Source organism: Polistes fuscatus, unplaced genomic scaffold (assembly GCF_010416935.1).
Source record: "Polistes fuscatus isolate 324 unplaced genomic scaffold, CU_Pfus_HIC Scaffold3, whole genome shotgun sequence".
NCBI classification, from domain to species: domain Eukaryota; kingdom Metazoa; phylum Arthropoda; class Insecta; order Hymenoptera; family Vespidae; genus Polistes; species Polistes fuscatus.
Genome location: NW_025113107.1, coordinates 3,451,584 through 3,466,643, shown reverse-complemented (window position 1 = coordinate 3,466,643; position 15,060 = coordinate 3,451,584). Strand labels below are relative to the sequence as shown.

At 31.7% G+C, this 15,060-nt stretch overlaps 5 protein-coding genes and 1 long non-coding RNA gene across 7 annotated transcripts; 2 read left to right on the top strand and 4 right to left on the bottom strand.

Moving 5' to 3' along the window:
• Positions 1-162: 162 nt before the first annotated feature.
• On the bottom strand, positions 163-1,803 carry LOC122519263 (fructose-bisphosphate aldolase-like). The gene is made up of 6 exons (XM_043638607.1): positions 1,765-1,803; positions 1,487-1,690; positions 1,109-1,425; positions 783-1,005; positions 499-678; positions 163-417 (listed from the first exon to the last, which is right to left on the bottom strand). Exons 1-6 carry the CDS (start codon positions 1,801-1,803, stop codon positions 283-285), a joined length of 1,098 nt encoding a protein of 365 aa, XP_043494542.1. The 3' UTR covers positions 163-282.
• A 273-nt stretch (positions 1,804-2,076) lies between these two features.
• On the top strand, positions 2,077-4,280 carry LOC122520266 (uncharacterized G-patch domain protein DDB_G0278987). 2 transcript variants are annotated; one of them, XM_043640348.1, is made up of 3 exons: positions 2,077-2,992; positions 3,050-3,883; positions 3,959-4,280. In XM_043640348.1, exons 1-3 carry the CDS (start codon positions 2,688-2,690, stop codon positions 4,086-4,088), a joined length of 1,269 nt encoding a protein of 422 aa, XP_043496283.1. In that variant the 5' UTR covers positions 2,077-2,687; the 3' UTR covers positions 4,089-4,280. The 2 variants fall into 2 exon arrangements, with proteins under 2 accessions (XP_043496283.1, XP_043496282.1); XM_043640347.1 differs by having other exon boundaries at positions 2,077-3,883.
• Positions 4,281-4,790: 510 nt separating this feature from the next.
• Positions 4,791-6,843, bottom strand: LOC122520265 (E3 ubiquitin-protein ligase RNFT1). Its single transcript, XM_043640346.1, has 4 exons — positions 6,258-6,843; positions 5,427-6,131; positions 5,128-5,343; positions 4,791-5,059 (listed from the first exon to the last, which is right to left on the bottom strand). The coding sequence occupies exons 1-4, from the start codon at positions 6,453-6,455 to the stop codon at positions 4,826-4,828; spliced, it is 1,353 nt and encodes a 450-aa protein (XP_043496281.1). The 5' UTR covers positions 6,456-6,843; the 3' UTR covers positions 4,791-4,825.
• Positions 6,688-9,231, bottom strand: LOC122519262 (probable citrate synthase 2, mitochondrial; the record flags this gene model as incomplete). The annotated part of the gene is made up of 7 exons (XM_043638606.1): positions 6,688-7,290; positions 7,371-7,472; positions 7,563-7,757; positions 7,819-7,951; positions 8,192-8,397; positions 8,569-8,907; positions 9,013-9,231. Coding segments are annotated over 7 exons (1,410 nt in total), but the record flags the coding sequence as incomplete, so codon positions are not given.
• Positions 9,232-11,373: 2,142 nt separating this feature from the next.
• Positions 11,374-14,184, bottom strand: LOC122520267 (ras-like protein family member 10B). Its single transcript, XM_043640349.1, has 5 exons — positions 13,448-14,184; positions 12,688-12,848; positions 12,088-12,324; positions 11,761-11,964; positions 11,374-11,671 (listed from the first exon to the last, which is right to left on the bottom strand). Exons 1-5 carry the CDS (start codon positions 13,515-13,517, stop codon positions 11,543-11,545), a joined length of 801 nt encoding a protein of 266 aa, XP_043496284.1. The 5' UTR covers positions 13,518-14,184; the 3' UTR covers positions 11,374-11,542.
• On the top strand, positions 11,521-12,430 carry LOC122520268. The gene is made up of 3 exons (XR_006304496.1): positions 11,521-11,610; positions 11,722-11,909; positions 12,178-12,430. It is a non-coding gene; the product is annotated as an uncharacterized LOC122520268 (long non-coding RNA).
• Positions 14,185-15,060: the final 876 nt, after the last annotated feature.

The following is a 15,060-nucleotide window of genomic DNA, read 5'->3' as shown; positions in this document are numbered from 1 at the left end:
ATGCAAGATCTCGTAAATATTCTCAAAGATTTCAGATCAACAAATAAAATAATTCACATTCGTGTTGAGAACCTAAACACGAAATATCATTATTCCGATTATTAAAGCCAATAATTGGAGTTTGCGTATCAAAAGACAGGCCATTCAGATAACCGTTAAATGTTTTTCTTCTTTACAACGTAAATATATTTTTCTTAGATTGTAAAAATAACGCAATGATAACATTGCACGCGCCCGATAGATTAATTTAATCGGTCCAACAATTTCGTCAACATTTATGCGTTATTGTTTCCGATTATTCGGAAACAATAATTTTCCAAGTGATGCTTCGGAGCATAATTTAGCTTTTTCCAGTAATACCGAGTGTGCTGCTTCCACATTTGCTACGTTTCCTTTCCAAGTTTTCATAGCTTCATTCTTTGTTTAATTAAATACGTAAATATATTATCATAAAATTGTAACTAACGTAAGAGAAAGATTTAATGGTTAGCTAAGTACTTGTAAGCAGCTGCCATAACAGAAACTCAAAGTCCATGGTTTTTTTCCTTCAAACGTATTTATCGCGTTTAAATTTAATATCGAGTCCTCGTCGGTTTGTCCATTGCTTAAAAATAAAATCGTTGGTACGGCCGGAGGCACCGTCCTTTGTAACGCTTTCAAAGTGTATTCAGCTACAATCTAAAAATAAATGAACTGATATTTAAGATCTATCAGTTTATAATTCCAGAATAAAATGATTACTTCATTTATATATATATATATATATATACGTATCAACTGACTTGCGGCGTATAGTTTTTGATATGTTTAACACCCGGCAATACCATTGCAGGTTTGAGAATCATTCCCTTCAAATAAACTCTGTGCTCGTTCAAAGCTCTAAACAAAATGGACAATACCTGCTCGTGAATTTGTAAAGCTTTTTCTATACTATGTTCTCCAGTAGTTAATATTTCTGGTTCCACGATTGGTACCAAACGGGCACTTTGACATATAGTTGCATACCTAATCGAATACAAAAATCGGCTATATTTGAATCTATAAGTATTACATATTGTGTATTTAATAATTACATATGTTACATGTATATTTAATGAGAGCAATTTACCTCGCAAGCGTGTTCGCATTTACCGACATAAGCAGTCGACTCGGTTTCGTCTCTGAAATTGAATAAATGCATCTCCACTTGGTAAAGTGGCAACCTTCGCGCTTGTATTGCATACATCTTTCCTTCAAATTGTCCAAGCCTTCTGTTGTCAATTCCTTTTCGGTACCAAGTAGATCAATTAGGCCCTTGTCAACTTTAATACCAGGTACGATGTTTCTTTGTTGAAGAAACTCGGCGAAACTGATGCCGTCGGTTGTTTTTTGGTAAAGTGTTTCATGATGCAAGATAATTCCACTTATATATTTCGTTAATTCGGGCTACGATTGTAGGAATCGTCTTTATTGATAAACCCTTTTTTATCCTAAATAACTGATTTACCTTATAAGCAGAGAATAACATTTGTCGATATTCTCGTCGGGTATCTTCTGTATTTTCTATTCCAATTTCTTCAAATCTATCATTTAAACTCATGGGTGATTCGTCGCTAGCCAATAAACCTTTTCCAGGCACACTGAGTGCTTCTATAATTTTTCTTAATTCGAGAGACGGTGCTGCATCGAGATCGGTGAATTTCTCACTTATCTGCAATATATTTTTAAATGTGCAATTAATTATTTCTTAAATAATTATTATAATGATAGGATACAAAAACTAACTTTGTCCTTACAAAAGCATCTTGGCGCTGCAGATGCCATTTTTTTTATAAAAAATTATATTTTCATACGTTATAACAAGCGTAATTTCACTCATATTTTGTATTTTTCATTATTTTTATATAAAATTTTCTCCGAAAATTCATTTCAACGAATCTTTAGATTTAAACCGTAAATATTTATCGTACATTCACTGATAGTAATTAAAGAAAAATGAAAAACAAATGATTGCTTAAAAGTTTGCATTTTTTTCATTAAAAATCTTAATATTAAATATAAATATTAATTTATGAATATATATAGACTTGTCGAATAAAAATAATTCTTTGATTGTCTATCAACGTTATTATTATGTTAAATAGTTTTTTCGATGGAAACCTCTGTTATAGTAAAATATAGATGGTCCACTATCAGTGTACATAAACATGAGGGGTTGCCTTTAATCTCGCTTCAGTTTTCGAAATTGAGAACGATGAAGTCGGTTGAACTTTTCATGTTACATCCATGCAGAAATAGTTAAATAATCCAATCGTTCGACTGCGACATTTTATGTTAAAGTTTTATTTCCTAAAGTTATTAACATCGATAATTAAAAAGAGAGGTTAATGATCGTTATGAGTAAAAGTTGAGAGTGTTATTACAAATAAATGCTAATTAATTGAATACTTCTGTTATTTCAATTACATGTAGATCATTAAACAATTGCTTATACAATAAAACATATTAAAAATAGTTCGTAAAAATTCAATAGCTAACTGAATAAAAGTGAATATGGAAGCAGGATAAATATACCTGTTTTGTAATAATATTACCTACAAAAAAAAATAAACGGTATAACGATTTTAAAGAAGAATATATGGCTTATAAGGACAATATAAAGGCTTAATATATTCGTATATTCATATATTTATTTTTACAAATACGTTATGAGCGGCAGAGAAAGTAATGAAACTAAGTGCGAGAGAAGCTCGAGAAGTAAACGACACAGAATGAAGGAACAGGCGCTATCTATTCACAGCGATGGATCTGACAGCAAGTTAAAGAGAAGAAGCGCGTGCAGTAAAGATAAAAGGAAGAAGTCAAGACGTAGAAGTAGCTCGAGTAGTTCCAGTTCTTCCAGTACTTCCAGCCACGAGGCTAAATTGCAAAAAATTAAGAAAAAAAAAAAAGATTGCGATGAGCGTACATTTAAAGAATATAAAAATGGAATTGTACTGCAAAGAATGGACAGGTCTGTAAACAATTATAAAAGTTTAAGGAATTACAATATGCCCTCGCATAATTTCAGGGAACGCGGTAATACAACTATGAGAGGATCATATAAATATGGAAGATTTTATAATAGAAATAGAAGAATACCGTATAACAATTACCAATACTACAGACGTAATAATGAGGGGAGGAATTATTATACGCATTACAATAATAGAATACCTAATTACAATAGATCACGGAATAATCAAGATCAAAATATTGATTATCACAGGAATTCAAACAAGGATGCATCTAATCAATTTGTGGGAGAAAGTAATTCTAGAGACGGTAGTTCCAAACAAGATAAATGTTCATTAAAAATAGACAAAATACATAATATAAAAACCAATGTAGATCCTTCGCATACAAAGATTAGAGAGAAAAGGAAAGCAGATTGTTCGGAGAGAAAGTCTGATCATCGTACTCAAAAAAAGAGGAAAAGAAGATCATCCTCTTCTTCCAGTTCATCCAGTACAAGTAGTACTAGCAGCGTTAGCAGCAGTACCAGCAGTACCAGCAGTACCAGTAGTAGTAGCAGCAGCAGTACTAATAGTACCAGCAGTTCTGATTCTTCCGAAGATGAAAGAAAGCGTCAAAAACAGAAAAAGAAAGCTAAGAGAGTTAAAAAGAATGTAAAGAAGCATAGGAAGAAGAGGAAGTTAAAGAAAAATTCAAAGAAGAAGTTGAAAAAGTCGTCGGCTACTGAAAGTAAAAAACGTACTTCCGAAAAAACTAAAGATACCGTTGCGGAAATTCCACCTGAAATGTCAGAAAGAGCCAAACTAATGGCTCCTATTACAAAAGAAGAATGGGAAAAAAAACAAAGTTTGATACGCAGGGTATACGACGATGAAACAGGAAGATATAGGTAATAGTATATCTACGCAATAGTGCGTATACATAATTTTTTTTATACTATAGAATTATAATAACAATTTTTCAGATTAATTAAAGGAGAAGGTGAAATAATGGAAGAAATTGTTAGCCGAGAACGTCATAAGGAGATAAACAGACAAGCCACCAAAGGAGATGGAGATTACTTTCAAGCGCGATTAAAAGGAAACATTTTGTGAATTATTTTTATATATAATAAAAGTTATGCTTTTTAAATAATTATTAAGTTATTGTGAACGTCAGTATCCTGTATTATTAAATCTCTATTATTATATCTATTTTGTAATGTTTCAAAAACAGCTTACAATTTAAGATACTTTAACACGTGTTTAGACAAATCTTGTAGTTGGTAATAAAATTATGAAATAATATCTTGTCTGCACTATACTTTAATAAAGAAAAATTATGTTATAGTATATTGAGAATATTAAGAATGTTTTTTTCATTCAGTTACGCGAATTACATTGCATCACATTAACAATAGCTATTTAATTTGTGCATATTCTATAACTAGATGTCTTTGATTTTGATCACCGATCGATGTATCGATATTTTACACGAATTATGAAGTAATATTTTTAATGTACATGTTATTTATAAAAAAATCTTATATATTTATTAATGTAATTATTAATAAATTGTAGTATAAATTTGTATAAACTTATTACTATAAATTTGATGTGGATGACATTTTAATTGATCGTTATTTTGTAATGGTAATATGATAGAATAATGAATACAATAATAACAATGTAGAGCTAAATTATGATATTTATAAGATATATATATATATATATATATATTTTTTTTTTTAAATTTACAAAAAGTTAATTGATAAAAAAATAAATTTCACGTGGACCTTCTTCAGAAACAAGGTGATAAATTTGATCTTGTAATTTATATAACAATCCATTATTCAGTACAATTGAACAAACAATGTTGTATGACCGTTATGGTAAATTGCATCATCTGTAATTGGTGCACGACACATTGGACATAATCTTCCTGTAGATAGCCATGTTAACACACAAATTTCGCAGAATATATGTTGACATTTTAGAATAATTGGTACTTTATATTCTTCACGACATATTGCACATATTCCACCAGAATTTATTAATTGCTCTGCAGATGGATTTGATCCTAACCTCTAGATGAAATATATCATTATAAAATTTTACTTAATAAATTTACCTACAACCAAAATTAACAACGTACCTCATCATCTATAAATCTCCATAATGTTTTAAGAAAGAATTTTGAAAATTCTATTAAATTATTTATTTTATTGATAGTATATATTGCAGTTAAGATTAGTCCTACTACTTTTTCTGGACCTTGATATGCTTCATTCAAATAATATATCCATGGCTGAATTGGTGCAAAACGACGACAAAGTTGAGATGTAACTTCTATCATAACATAATATTTTCCCTAGATAAATATTTATTATTAATAATTTTTTGTATATATGTGTTTTAAAAGTTTTGTAATATATACGTACATGAAATACTTACACGTTTGTGACACGCTAGTAGTCTTACAGGTAAACAAGTTAAAATCACTTTAAAAGCAACAGTGATCAATTTTATTATAAAATCTGTTGCAATTACTGACCATACAAGTTCTGAGAGCGAAAGAGGTTGAGTCGTAGATACATTTATATCAAAAATAACATTTAAGACGAATAAACAACCTGCTATAAAGCACATAATTAAGAATAAAAAAAACCAACTTCTATTTTGTTGTTTGGCAATCTCGTTCTTAAGATCATTATTGGTATATAAGAAAGTTGCGAGCAATAAAGCAATATTAATTATTCCTATTCGTTGATCATATGCGCCCTTAACTAAAAGTATTAAAATATAAGGAAAATATTTTTGCAACAGATTTAGTAATTCTATTGTCTCCGGACTTCTTTCGAGCCCATTTTGAGCTCTTCTATTATTAATATTATTGTATGTTTCTGTTGTCACTTCATTCGTCGCTTCATTCATATTATTTAAAGAATTATCATTTTTAGTATGACGATGATGATGATGATGATGATGATGATGATGGTGATGACTATGATTATAGCGTGCGGGTTGTTGATTGCACATAATAATATTGCTCATTGTTTGATCATAAACATTATAGTTACTTGTCGAACTAAGAATGGCTCTTGTTTGATTCTGAAGCCTTGGCAAATTTACTAGAGAATTAAATGCAGTGTAGCTTCTCTATAAAAAAAAAGAAAAAAATCAAATTAATTAAATAATGTAATATCCTTACTTGTGTAATTAAATATAATACAATTTTTACATGTATAACATACACTATGCTTGTTTTATGAAAAGTTTAATTACTTGAACAGAGGAAGATAAATTTGTCAAAATTCTGGAATGTTGAGGTAACCTTGTGTCAGAATCAAACATTGGAATATTAGTTGTACATTCAGGTGCCGAATTTGTCAAATTTTCCACTTGATTTGTTTCAGTGGTATTCGTTTTAAACCTAATAAGTCTATTTTGTAAAATTGCTAATCTCTCTTTTTCTGTCATCATATATTTTTAATGGAATATTTTTCAAAATATTAGAAAGATGAAGATAAGAAGTTACATTTCAAATTCAAATGTTAAACATATTTTTTGCATTAATTCTTAAACTTTTTCAATCTTCGATCCTTGTAATAAAAAATATTATGTAATAAATATAAAGATTAATATTTGTGTAACTACATAAAATTAAAGAACATTTTTAACATCGTAAATTATAGGAGCAGATAATTTTGCTGCATTTTTCTCTGGTAATATAAATTTCCAATATTTCGTAACACACGCAATCACGTCACTTGTCTATCTTAAAGACCCTGCGAGTTTTGAAGTGAAAGTTTATAGTTTTGAAACGGATTGTTATTTTGCTGTGGACACAAGTGCATACATAACTTGTGCGTCATAAACGAGAAGCGTCTATAGATTATGAAAATGTTTTTTTGGCGGGAGTAGCCATATTGTATTTATAATTTTAAACGAATACAAATGTACAGATAACTTTGAACATTATTTCATTATTAAAATACATTAAATTTGTATTCTTTCGATCACGAAAATGTATATTTACATTGGTATGTATGCGTATAAAAGATCTCGTTTAAGAAATATTTACAATAACTTACTTTTTGTATTAAGTTATTTTCGGTACTTGTTTAATTCGAATTCTTTTTTTCATTTTGTTACGACTATTTCGAAGTGAATAAAAATATGTATAAGTGCTATTTGATTTTGGCTGTTCGACCGGTGCATTGATCGCTCTAGTCCAAATGATGGAAGCAATTGCTCCCAGTGCTCGAGACATGCAGAGTAATACTTGATTAAATTTCATATCTTTCAATCCATAAAACTTTGAAAAGATTATGTAGTTATTGGATTATCGTTTACTTATAATAACGAAGAAGAAATTTCGTGAAATTTCAAAATTACCTGGAATATCGGACCAGCAATGGTGGTTTGCTCTGGAAAGATAGTTTTGTTTTTTGTGTTTTTCATGAGAAATGCCAAAACTCGTGTTATCTCTTGAGAAAGCTGAATTTAATGAAAATTGTGAATAAATTGTGTTCACAATAATTTCATGAGTTATTATATCAAACTTTAATTTTTATATTGATAACTCGCCTGTGTTTCCGTATTACCAGGCAAATACGTTTTAACATGATTTAAAAGTGCCGCGTAACGTGGATCGAGAAATCGAGTTTCTTTGTGTCCAATCAACTTATTTTCTTCGATGAAAGAAAGCAAAAAATGTTGTAACATTTCTTCCTTAGGTTCGGTACCCAAAGCGCTTTTTATTTTTTTTTGAAATTCCATGTACTATAGTGATATAAAAAGATGGTCCGTTTAGTATATCATTGCAACGTTAATTGTGATTTACCTGTAACATCGTTCCTGTAATCGGTTCATTTTCATAAAGCAAAACTCCTGAAGATAATGCTTGACTAATATCGAGATAGGAAGCTCCAGAAATTTGTGTTATATGAACACCAGGTACACCACCATCTTCGTCGCTAATAAATAATAAATAAAGAATTGTTGTTAAAACGTAACTATCGATAAATGTTATTGCAGCCATTTTGGATAATATTTGGATAATAGAATATAACTTTTGAGAAGGAAAAATATTATAATTATTTAGCGAAATTTCATTAGTTATTTGAAATACTATTTGGTCTAGTTATAGATCATATTAAATGCGCGTTTACATCTTCGAATGTATTAATAATACTTATTTAATTATAAAAACATACGCATTTAAGCTGACGTATAAACGAAGAAAATCTCCAACAGACGTTGTTTTGCCTTTCAAATCCTCCGAAGTATTGCTCAAACATTCTAAAAGAAAATCTATCCAGTCACCTTTTTCCGTCACGTTTCTCAACTCTCGACCTTTGCCGACAAGGCCGATGATGGCTGGTAACGCTGCTAATAGTTCCATACTGTCCTCGTAAATATGCTTATTGGTAGAAATAAAAGAGAAAGTGCTTAGAGGTTTTTTTTTTATATCGTTTTACATATCCAAAAGTTATCACATTTGACATTATTAACAAGACTCGTTACAACAACGAACAACGAGTCCAACTTTCTAAATCGAAATAATATGGAAAGAAAGAACGTTGTCTATTACCTCCCAATGGGTATGACTCAGAGCTCCATTTTCGAGAGCTTTTTTAGTATATTTATTCGTTTCAAGGATGGTCAAGGCGATCGAGAGTTTTCCCAATGGTGTCACATTGTTTGGTAAGTTTCGAAGAACAGAACCAACGATTCCACCGCTTGGTCCTGACCACCATTCCTTTCTTCTTTGTCGCCGAGATGACCAATCATTGATCAACGAAGTTGTTTGTTCTTGAGTCGGTACGTCGCCGGTTAAGAGTAACCAAAAAACAGCTTCGACGCTTGGAGACGTTCCTCGACGTGGAAGGAGGTTTAAAACTTCTGGGATAGTCAATCCACGGTACCTGATCTAATAAACGCGTTTATTAGAACGCGTATCCTTTATAAGAAATATCATTTCCTTTCTATGAAGTAATTTTTTGTCTATGGACTAATTGTAAGTAATTATCATTACCCCATACTTGGGATCATTTTCCGATGTTTCCCTGACCATCATGTTGACGCCTCGAAGACCGTCATATATATCGTTGACAGTAATACGACTGATCACGGATTGACCGTGTTCTTTTCGAAAATTTCTAAGGAGATCATAGTGAATCGGAATCTTTTCGCAAAGAGCTTCTTTCAAATTCGTACTCGTACTCGGAATGCCTCTCGTTGTACTGACCTTCGTTCAACAAATCTCTTTTTATATCCAACAATTCTCATATAGATAATAACGTAGGATTGTGATTATGATCAAACCTTAAGCAAATATCGTTGTCCTATATTGAAATTAGATTTATGAATGGTAGTATTTCTGTAACCTCTTTTTTGACTATTCGATACAATTTGATATCGATAACTTTTCACGAACATTTTATCGGATTTTTTTTATCGACAGTTCAAACATAGCTAAGCAATCTTAAACGTAGAAATTGATTTTCGGCGCGAATATACTAAACGATTTAATTATATTACGATAATTTGGATAATTTTTGACTCCATCGCTCGGCCATGATTATGCCAAAAACAAAGGAGAAACTATATGTGCGACAAACGATAACAGGATATCTCGATTAAATGAGAGAAATTCTATTACAACAAAAAAACGATTCTCCTTGGAATCTTTTATTGTACGACTTCAGAATAGAAAATAAAGAGTCACGTTTCACACATAAAATAACACTTCTCTCTCCTGGGTACAAAGATTTTCAACGAACACGTCTTTTGTATCTCATATGTGTACACGCATATATACACACATCTATCATGTGGTCAGTAATTGATTTACGCGTCGTCGTTGGCAGCGTGTATGTGACATACATACGTTGCGTAAATTGTTTTAAACAACAATCCGATGGAATAACCGGAACCAATAAACAACGATATATATATATATATATGTATATGTATATCACGAAGTCAACTCACTCATTTTATCCTTAGAAGCTAAAATATAAATTTCTTCTTCATATTCATATTACGTATATATACATACGTAAATAACAACGATATTTATTAACACATGCACCGTATATGCATATATGTGTAGATATATATATATACACATTTATTCAATGTCCGTGAACGTATAAACGACGTCAGAACTGCTACGTTTCTTTTATTTCTTTTACTTCTTTTACTTCTTTTACTTCTTTTTTCCATCTCTTACAAACTAATGATTAATTTTCTTAATAGTAATTATTTTTAAAAATAGATGTGTATACTATTGCTTCTGTGAGGTAATTCCCGACAGCCCATTTCTGTTACAATATTATTAGGCCGAAAAATCAAAGGATTTGGAATTACCTGCAATGTGATTGATCGCTATTGTTAAATCTCGTGCGCGTTTACAGATTTCGGCAGTTATATAATTTTGTAATATATTCTTCTTTTTTTTTCTTTTCTTTTTTTCCCTTTCTTTTATACTCTTTGGTATGTGTTTGTGTTATGAGCTTCTACGTTTCGCATTACGTTTTACAATTCGAGCTAACGCAAAGGTTTACAGCAGCAGACAGGCCAACTCGAGTAAGCTTTATAAAATGATTCGTGTACACATTGCTTAGCATCCGGTCAGCAAAAAATTCTCTCAAAATTGCCTAACATTTATTCGAATCACGTTCGTGCATGTATACGTGGACGTTTTTGCTTCTTGTGTGTGTGTGTGTTTATCTAATCAAGGATTAATCGCACGCGTTATACAGAGTTGATTCATTTTTTTCAGATTGTAAAACTACAAGTCTAGGAACTATTTTACAATCTGAAAAAAAATTTGTTTAAGAAGTTTCTTGAACGTGAAAATAATCGATTGAAAAAATCACTTGGAAAGCTTTGACTCATTCTGTCTATCGTCGTCACTTATTTGGATATTGGTATTGGTTTAATCGAATCGTTCACACGCTTACACGCACGTTCATTTTTAATTGTACAATTTTTCATTAGTACGTACTCTATCGTTGTTTCTTATCTATATTATGTATCTTTTATTCCTCTCCTTCTTTCTCTTTTTCTTTCTTTCTTTTTTTTTTCTTTTCTCTCTACGTATGAAAATTCTAGCATCAGATTATAATACGATGCATCGTTTAATTCGGTTCTCGCAAGAAACAAAATGATTTCTTATATTTTCAATTGACGATCGAGTACCATGTATGATTCATGCATCATGAAATGTTTGATTATCACAACGATATCACACGTTCGAGTAATATGAGGAAAGAAAGGAAGAAAAAGAAAAAGAAAAAGAAAAAGAAAAAGAAAAAGAAAAGGAAAAACAATATTTAGCCAATTTACAATAGGTCCACCGATATGGACAAATCAATCCAAGTCAATCGAGTTTGAAGATTTGACGAACTTTATTCGCAATGAAATAACGAAAACTAGGAGAAATGCGAAAATCAAAAAACAAGAAATCAATTCGAATTCTTCTTCGAGTCGGAGAAGAAGCAGTTTTTCGCTAAAATGCGATCGCAAAGATCGAGTACGTCCATTACGTGATCTCAGTGTCAGAGAAGAATACATTTCTCGGTGTTGTCATGTTGATGAGAACGCAAAGGCTGGGACGACGGTGCAGGTATCGGCGATGGCGGTCTTCCTTCTACGGCTTGAATACTCTTCATTAATTCTCGAAAAACCTGTCAAAGCGAAGAGGTGACATTTTCAAATGAAATATTCTATTTTGTAGATTTTGTAAAGCATAGAACGTTTGGAAGACGAAAAAGACCTGTACGACGCGACAGTTGAATCTTGCGCTGCATTCGACGTAACCGCATCTCCAATGTTTTCGTACGAGATTGACGATATCCCTGTACCTTGTACCGGAAGCCACGCTGCTTGAGAGCTCATCTTGTTTATTGCCGACCACTAAAAGAGGTACACCTCTCATGTCCCTCGCCTCGTAGATTTGCTCGCGTAATTTTCTGATGTACTGACGAAACAATGTAATATTATTTTGATTATAATTGGAAATATTGCTAAATTAGAAATATTGCTTAATTAGAATTTTCCTTAGAGAGTATTTTTATCATTAATAATGATCGGTTATACGTACTTGGAAGGTCTCCTGATTGCTCAGATCGAATACGAGAACATAGGCGGTAGCGCTCCGCAGTCCATAATAACGGAAATCCGTCCATTCCAGGTGCGAACTGACGGGAAAGAACGGAATCGTAGGTAGATCTGTGATTTTCAATTCGTACAATCGATCGGCCAGTACGACGCTCGGGTAGAACGTCTCACGTTTTTCAGTTGGCCTGTATTCCTCGGAGAATTCGCTCCAAACGAATTGCTGAAGCGAATGAAGAAAATATCTCTTAGCTAACATATGGTTTCATCTAATAGATGGAAGAACAAATAAAATATACAAATAAAAGGAAAGCTTTTTGGCGCGTTAACCAACGCTTATTCTATTTTTCTTCATTTCGTCCTTCTATTTCCTTCGAGCTCGACACTTGCATCCGACGGAAATGACCTCCGGAAATGATCTCCGGAAATGAACAGAATTCATTCGTATCTTGCAAACTCTTATCTTTTCTTCGTCATCTTTTTTTTCTTTTTCTCGCGAACACGGTAATTCAAGGGAATACTTTTTCTTCTTTGATTAGACATTTATCGTAGAAGAAAAGAATATTTCAATTAGAGGAAAGCTCACACGAATTATACTGGACTTTCCCACGCCAGGTGCCCCGAGGAAAACGACCTTAACTCGATCCAGACTGTCTGCCGGGCTTTCCTCCTCTTTCGATCCGCTTTCCACGTTTTCGCAGCTTATTGTCTCACCGCCTCTCCTCTCCAAATAATCTAGATCCAGTTCTGCGAAAGATGATAAATAAAAATGAATAAAAATATTATCATATACAACTTGTATGATCAAATATTTTCATTGAAATCATTTGAATTTATTGAATAACTTAAAAGTACTATAAACAAAACTTCTTCGCAATAATATATCGCGATCAATTTATTTGACACCTATTTATACAAATCATACACATTTAGGAAGTTTACGATTAAAAACGTACAGATTTTTATTTATATCGCACGAGCTTAGGTTAAACCTCTTTTACGAGCTTGTATTCAAAAGTTATATCTAATTTACATATTCGCGCGTGAGATTATTGAAATGGCGTCGTTAGGCAATTAGGTTGAAAAGTTTATTCGCTTATATTTTTATAGTTTTGATTTGTTATATTTAATGATACGAGGATTCGAATATTTGATTGAAAATCATCCATGAGATCAAACGAGATTACCATTCGATTCTTTCAATACGTTGAATAGCAAAGAATAAATAAATACACGAACGAAAATGAACTAATGAAGGAACGAATGAACGAATAAATAAATAAATAAAAGTGTTTAATCTCTCTCTCTCTCTCTCTCTCTTCTCTCTTTCGTAGAAATTCTTTTACCGAGAAGTTTCTCATTAGCGTTGAGGAACGATTTAGAAAAAAGTTCGCTTTCTTTTTTCAGTTGATCCATTAGAACGAATATAAATAGGTATGTATAATTATTCAATATTTTCCATTTAAATTGAAAACTTTAAAGAGTTTTCCGGTGATGGTATTCCGGTGACCATCGCGGTCGAGGTTCGCGGCTCGACTGATTCAACTCTGGAGACTCGGAGACTCTATGAGGGAGCAAAACGACAATATTAATTAACTAACCGTTAGGACTTGATTTTTATCTTTTTCAATACGAACTATATTTATACGATCAGAAACGGATAATTTAGTCGATCGGAAGACTGCAAAAATAGAAAAACAACATTCCAAATCTTTTCACATTCCGTCTTTGAACGTTATCAACCAAATGGAAATTGTGTGTTAGATTTTTAATTAAATATTGTAGACACAAAAATTGAAAATGATAAATTTAAAAAGATCATTTACATAAGCGATCTTGTTTTCTTATGGAAAAGGTTCCTTATAAAATAAACATATTACGGTAAAGAAGAAGCAAAGTCTAAACAGTTATTTCACGGAATTTCATTTAACTTTTTAGACGCGTGTACAACGAAAGATTTTAATTAATGCTATCGTCTACTTTCCAATACAGTCTTATTTACTTATATATAATCGGAGTTGTTATGAACAAAATCTTGGTTACAAAGCATTGATCATTTTGTTGTATCGTAAATAGAAAGAGAACAACAATAGAATATAAGTGAAATTAAAGTACCTTGGATATTAATTCATTTATATTATCAATTTTTACATAGAAAATAAATGTGCAAGAAACATATGACGTTTAAAAAACATAATTGAAATAGAAATACGCAAAATGTTTATAGGTATATTACATATATAGGTGCAGTATAATATTCTATTTACTTCTCAAAATTATTTTAAATAGATTGTAGTTATATATAAATCTAAAAGATACGTATATCGACATAAATGCATAAATATCGACAATGATTGATACTTACGGCATTTTTTGGGCGGCGGGAGGCTTCGCCTCCGTCTGCCGCTCGCAGTTTTTGTCCCTATGGTTAAAGATGGATCTTGAGAATGGGTTTATAGATAGCGCTTACTCTTCCTTCACCACCTTAATCGAATCTCGTGCAAAGATGATTTATTTTCTTTTTTTTTTGGTGCACCCGCTCTTATCGAATCTCCGTTTACGATTATTAAACTCGCTTTTATTTTTCTTTATGATTATTTTTACAACGATATATCACCTGCTTCTCGATAGAAGAAGAAACTTGCTTCGAAGAAGTTGCGTCGATTAATAAATTTTGCATTTTTTTCATTTCTTTGTACTGCCTCGTTAATGCATAACCCTGAATTATGTTTGTTTATTCGAATTTCATTCAAATGGTTTACGATGATAATTTCCGTTGCATTTTATTGTCGATCACGATATATAACAAACATGTACTAACGATCTTTATTCATTAACCGAAGAAAATAGATCCTTCCCTTGGAAGGACTATAGAAAGACAAAGGGCTGGGGAGAGACGCGAGATCATTAGTCAGTCTTTTTCGCTATTTGCTCGAATTACTTGACAAGCTCAACGCTT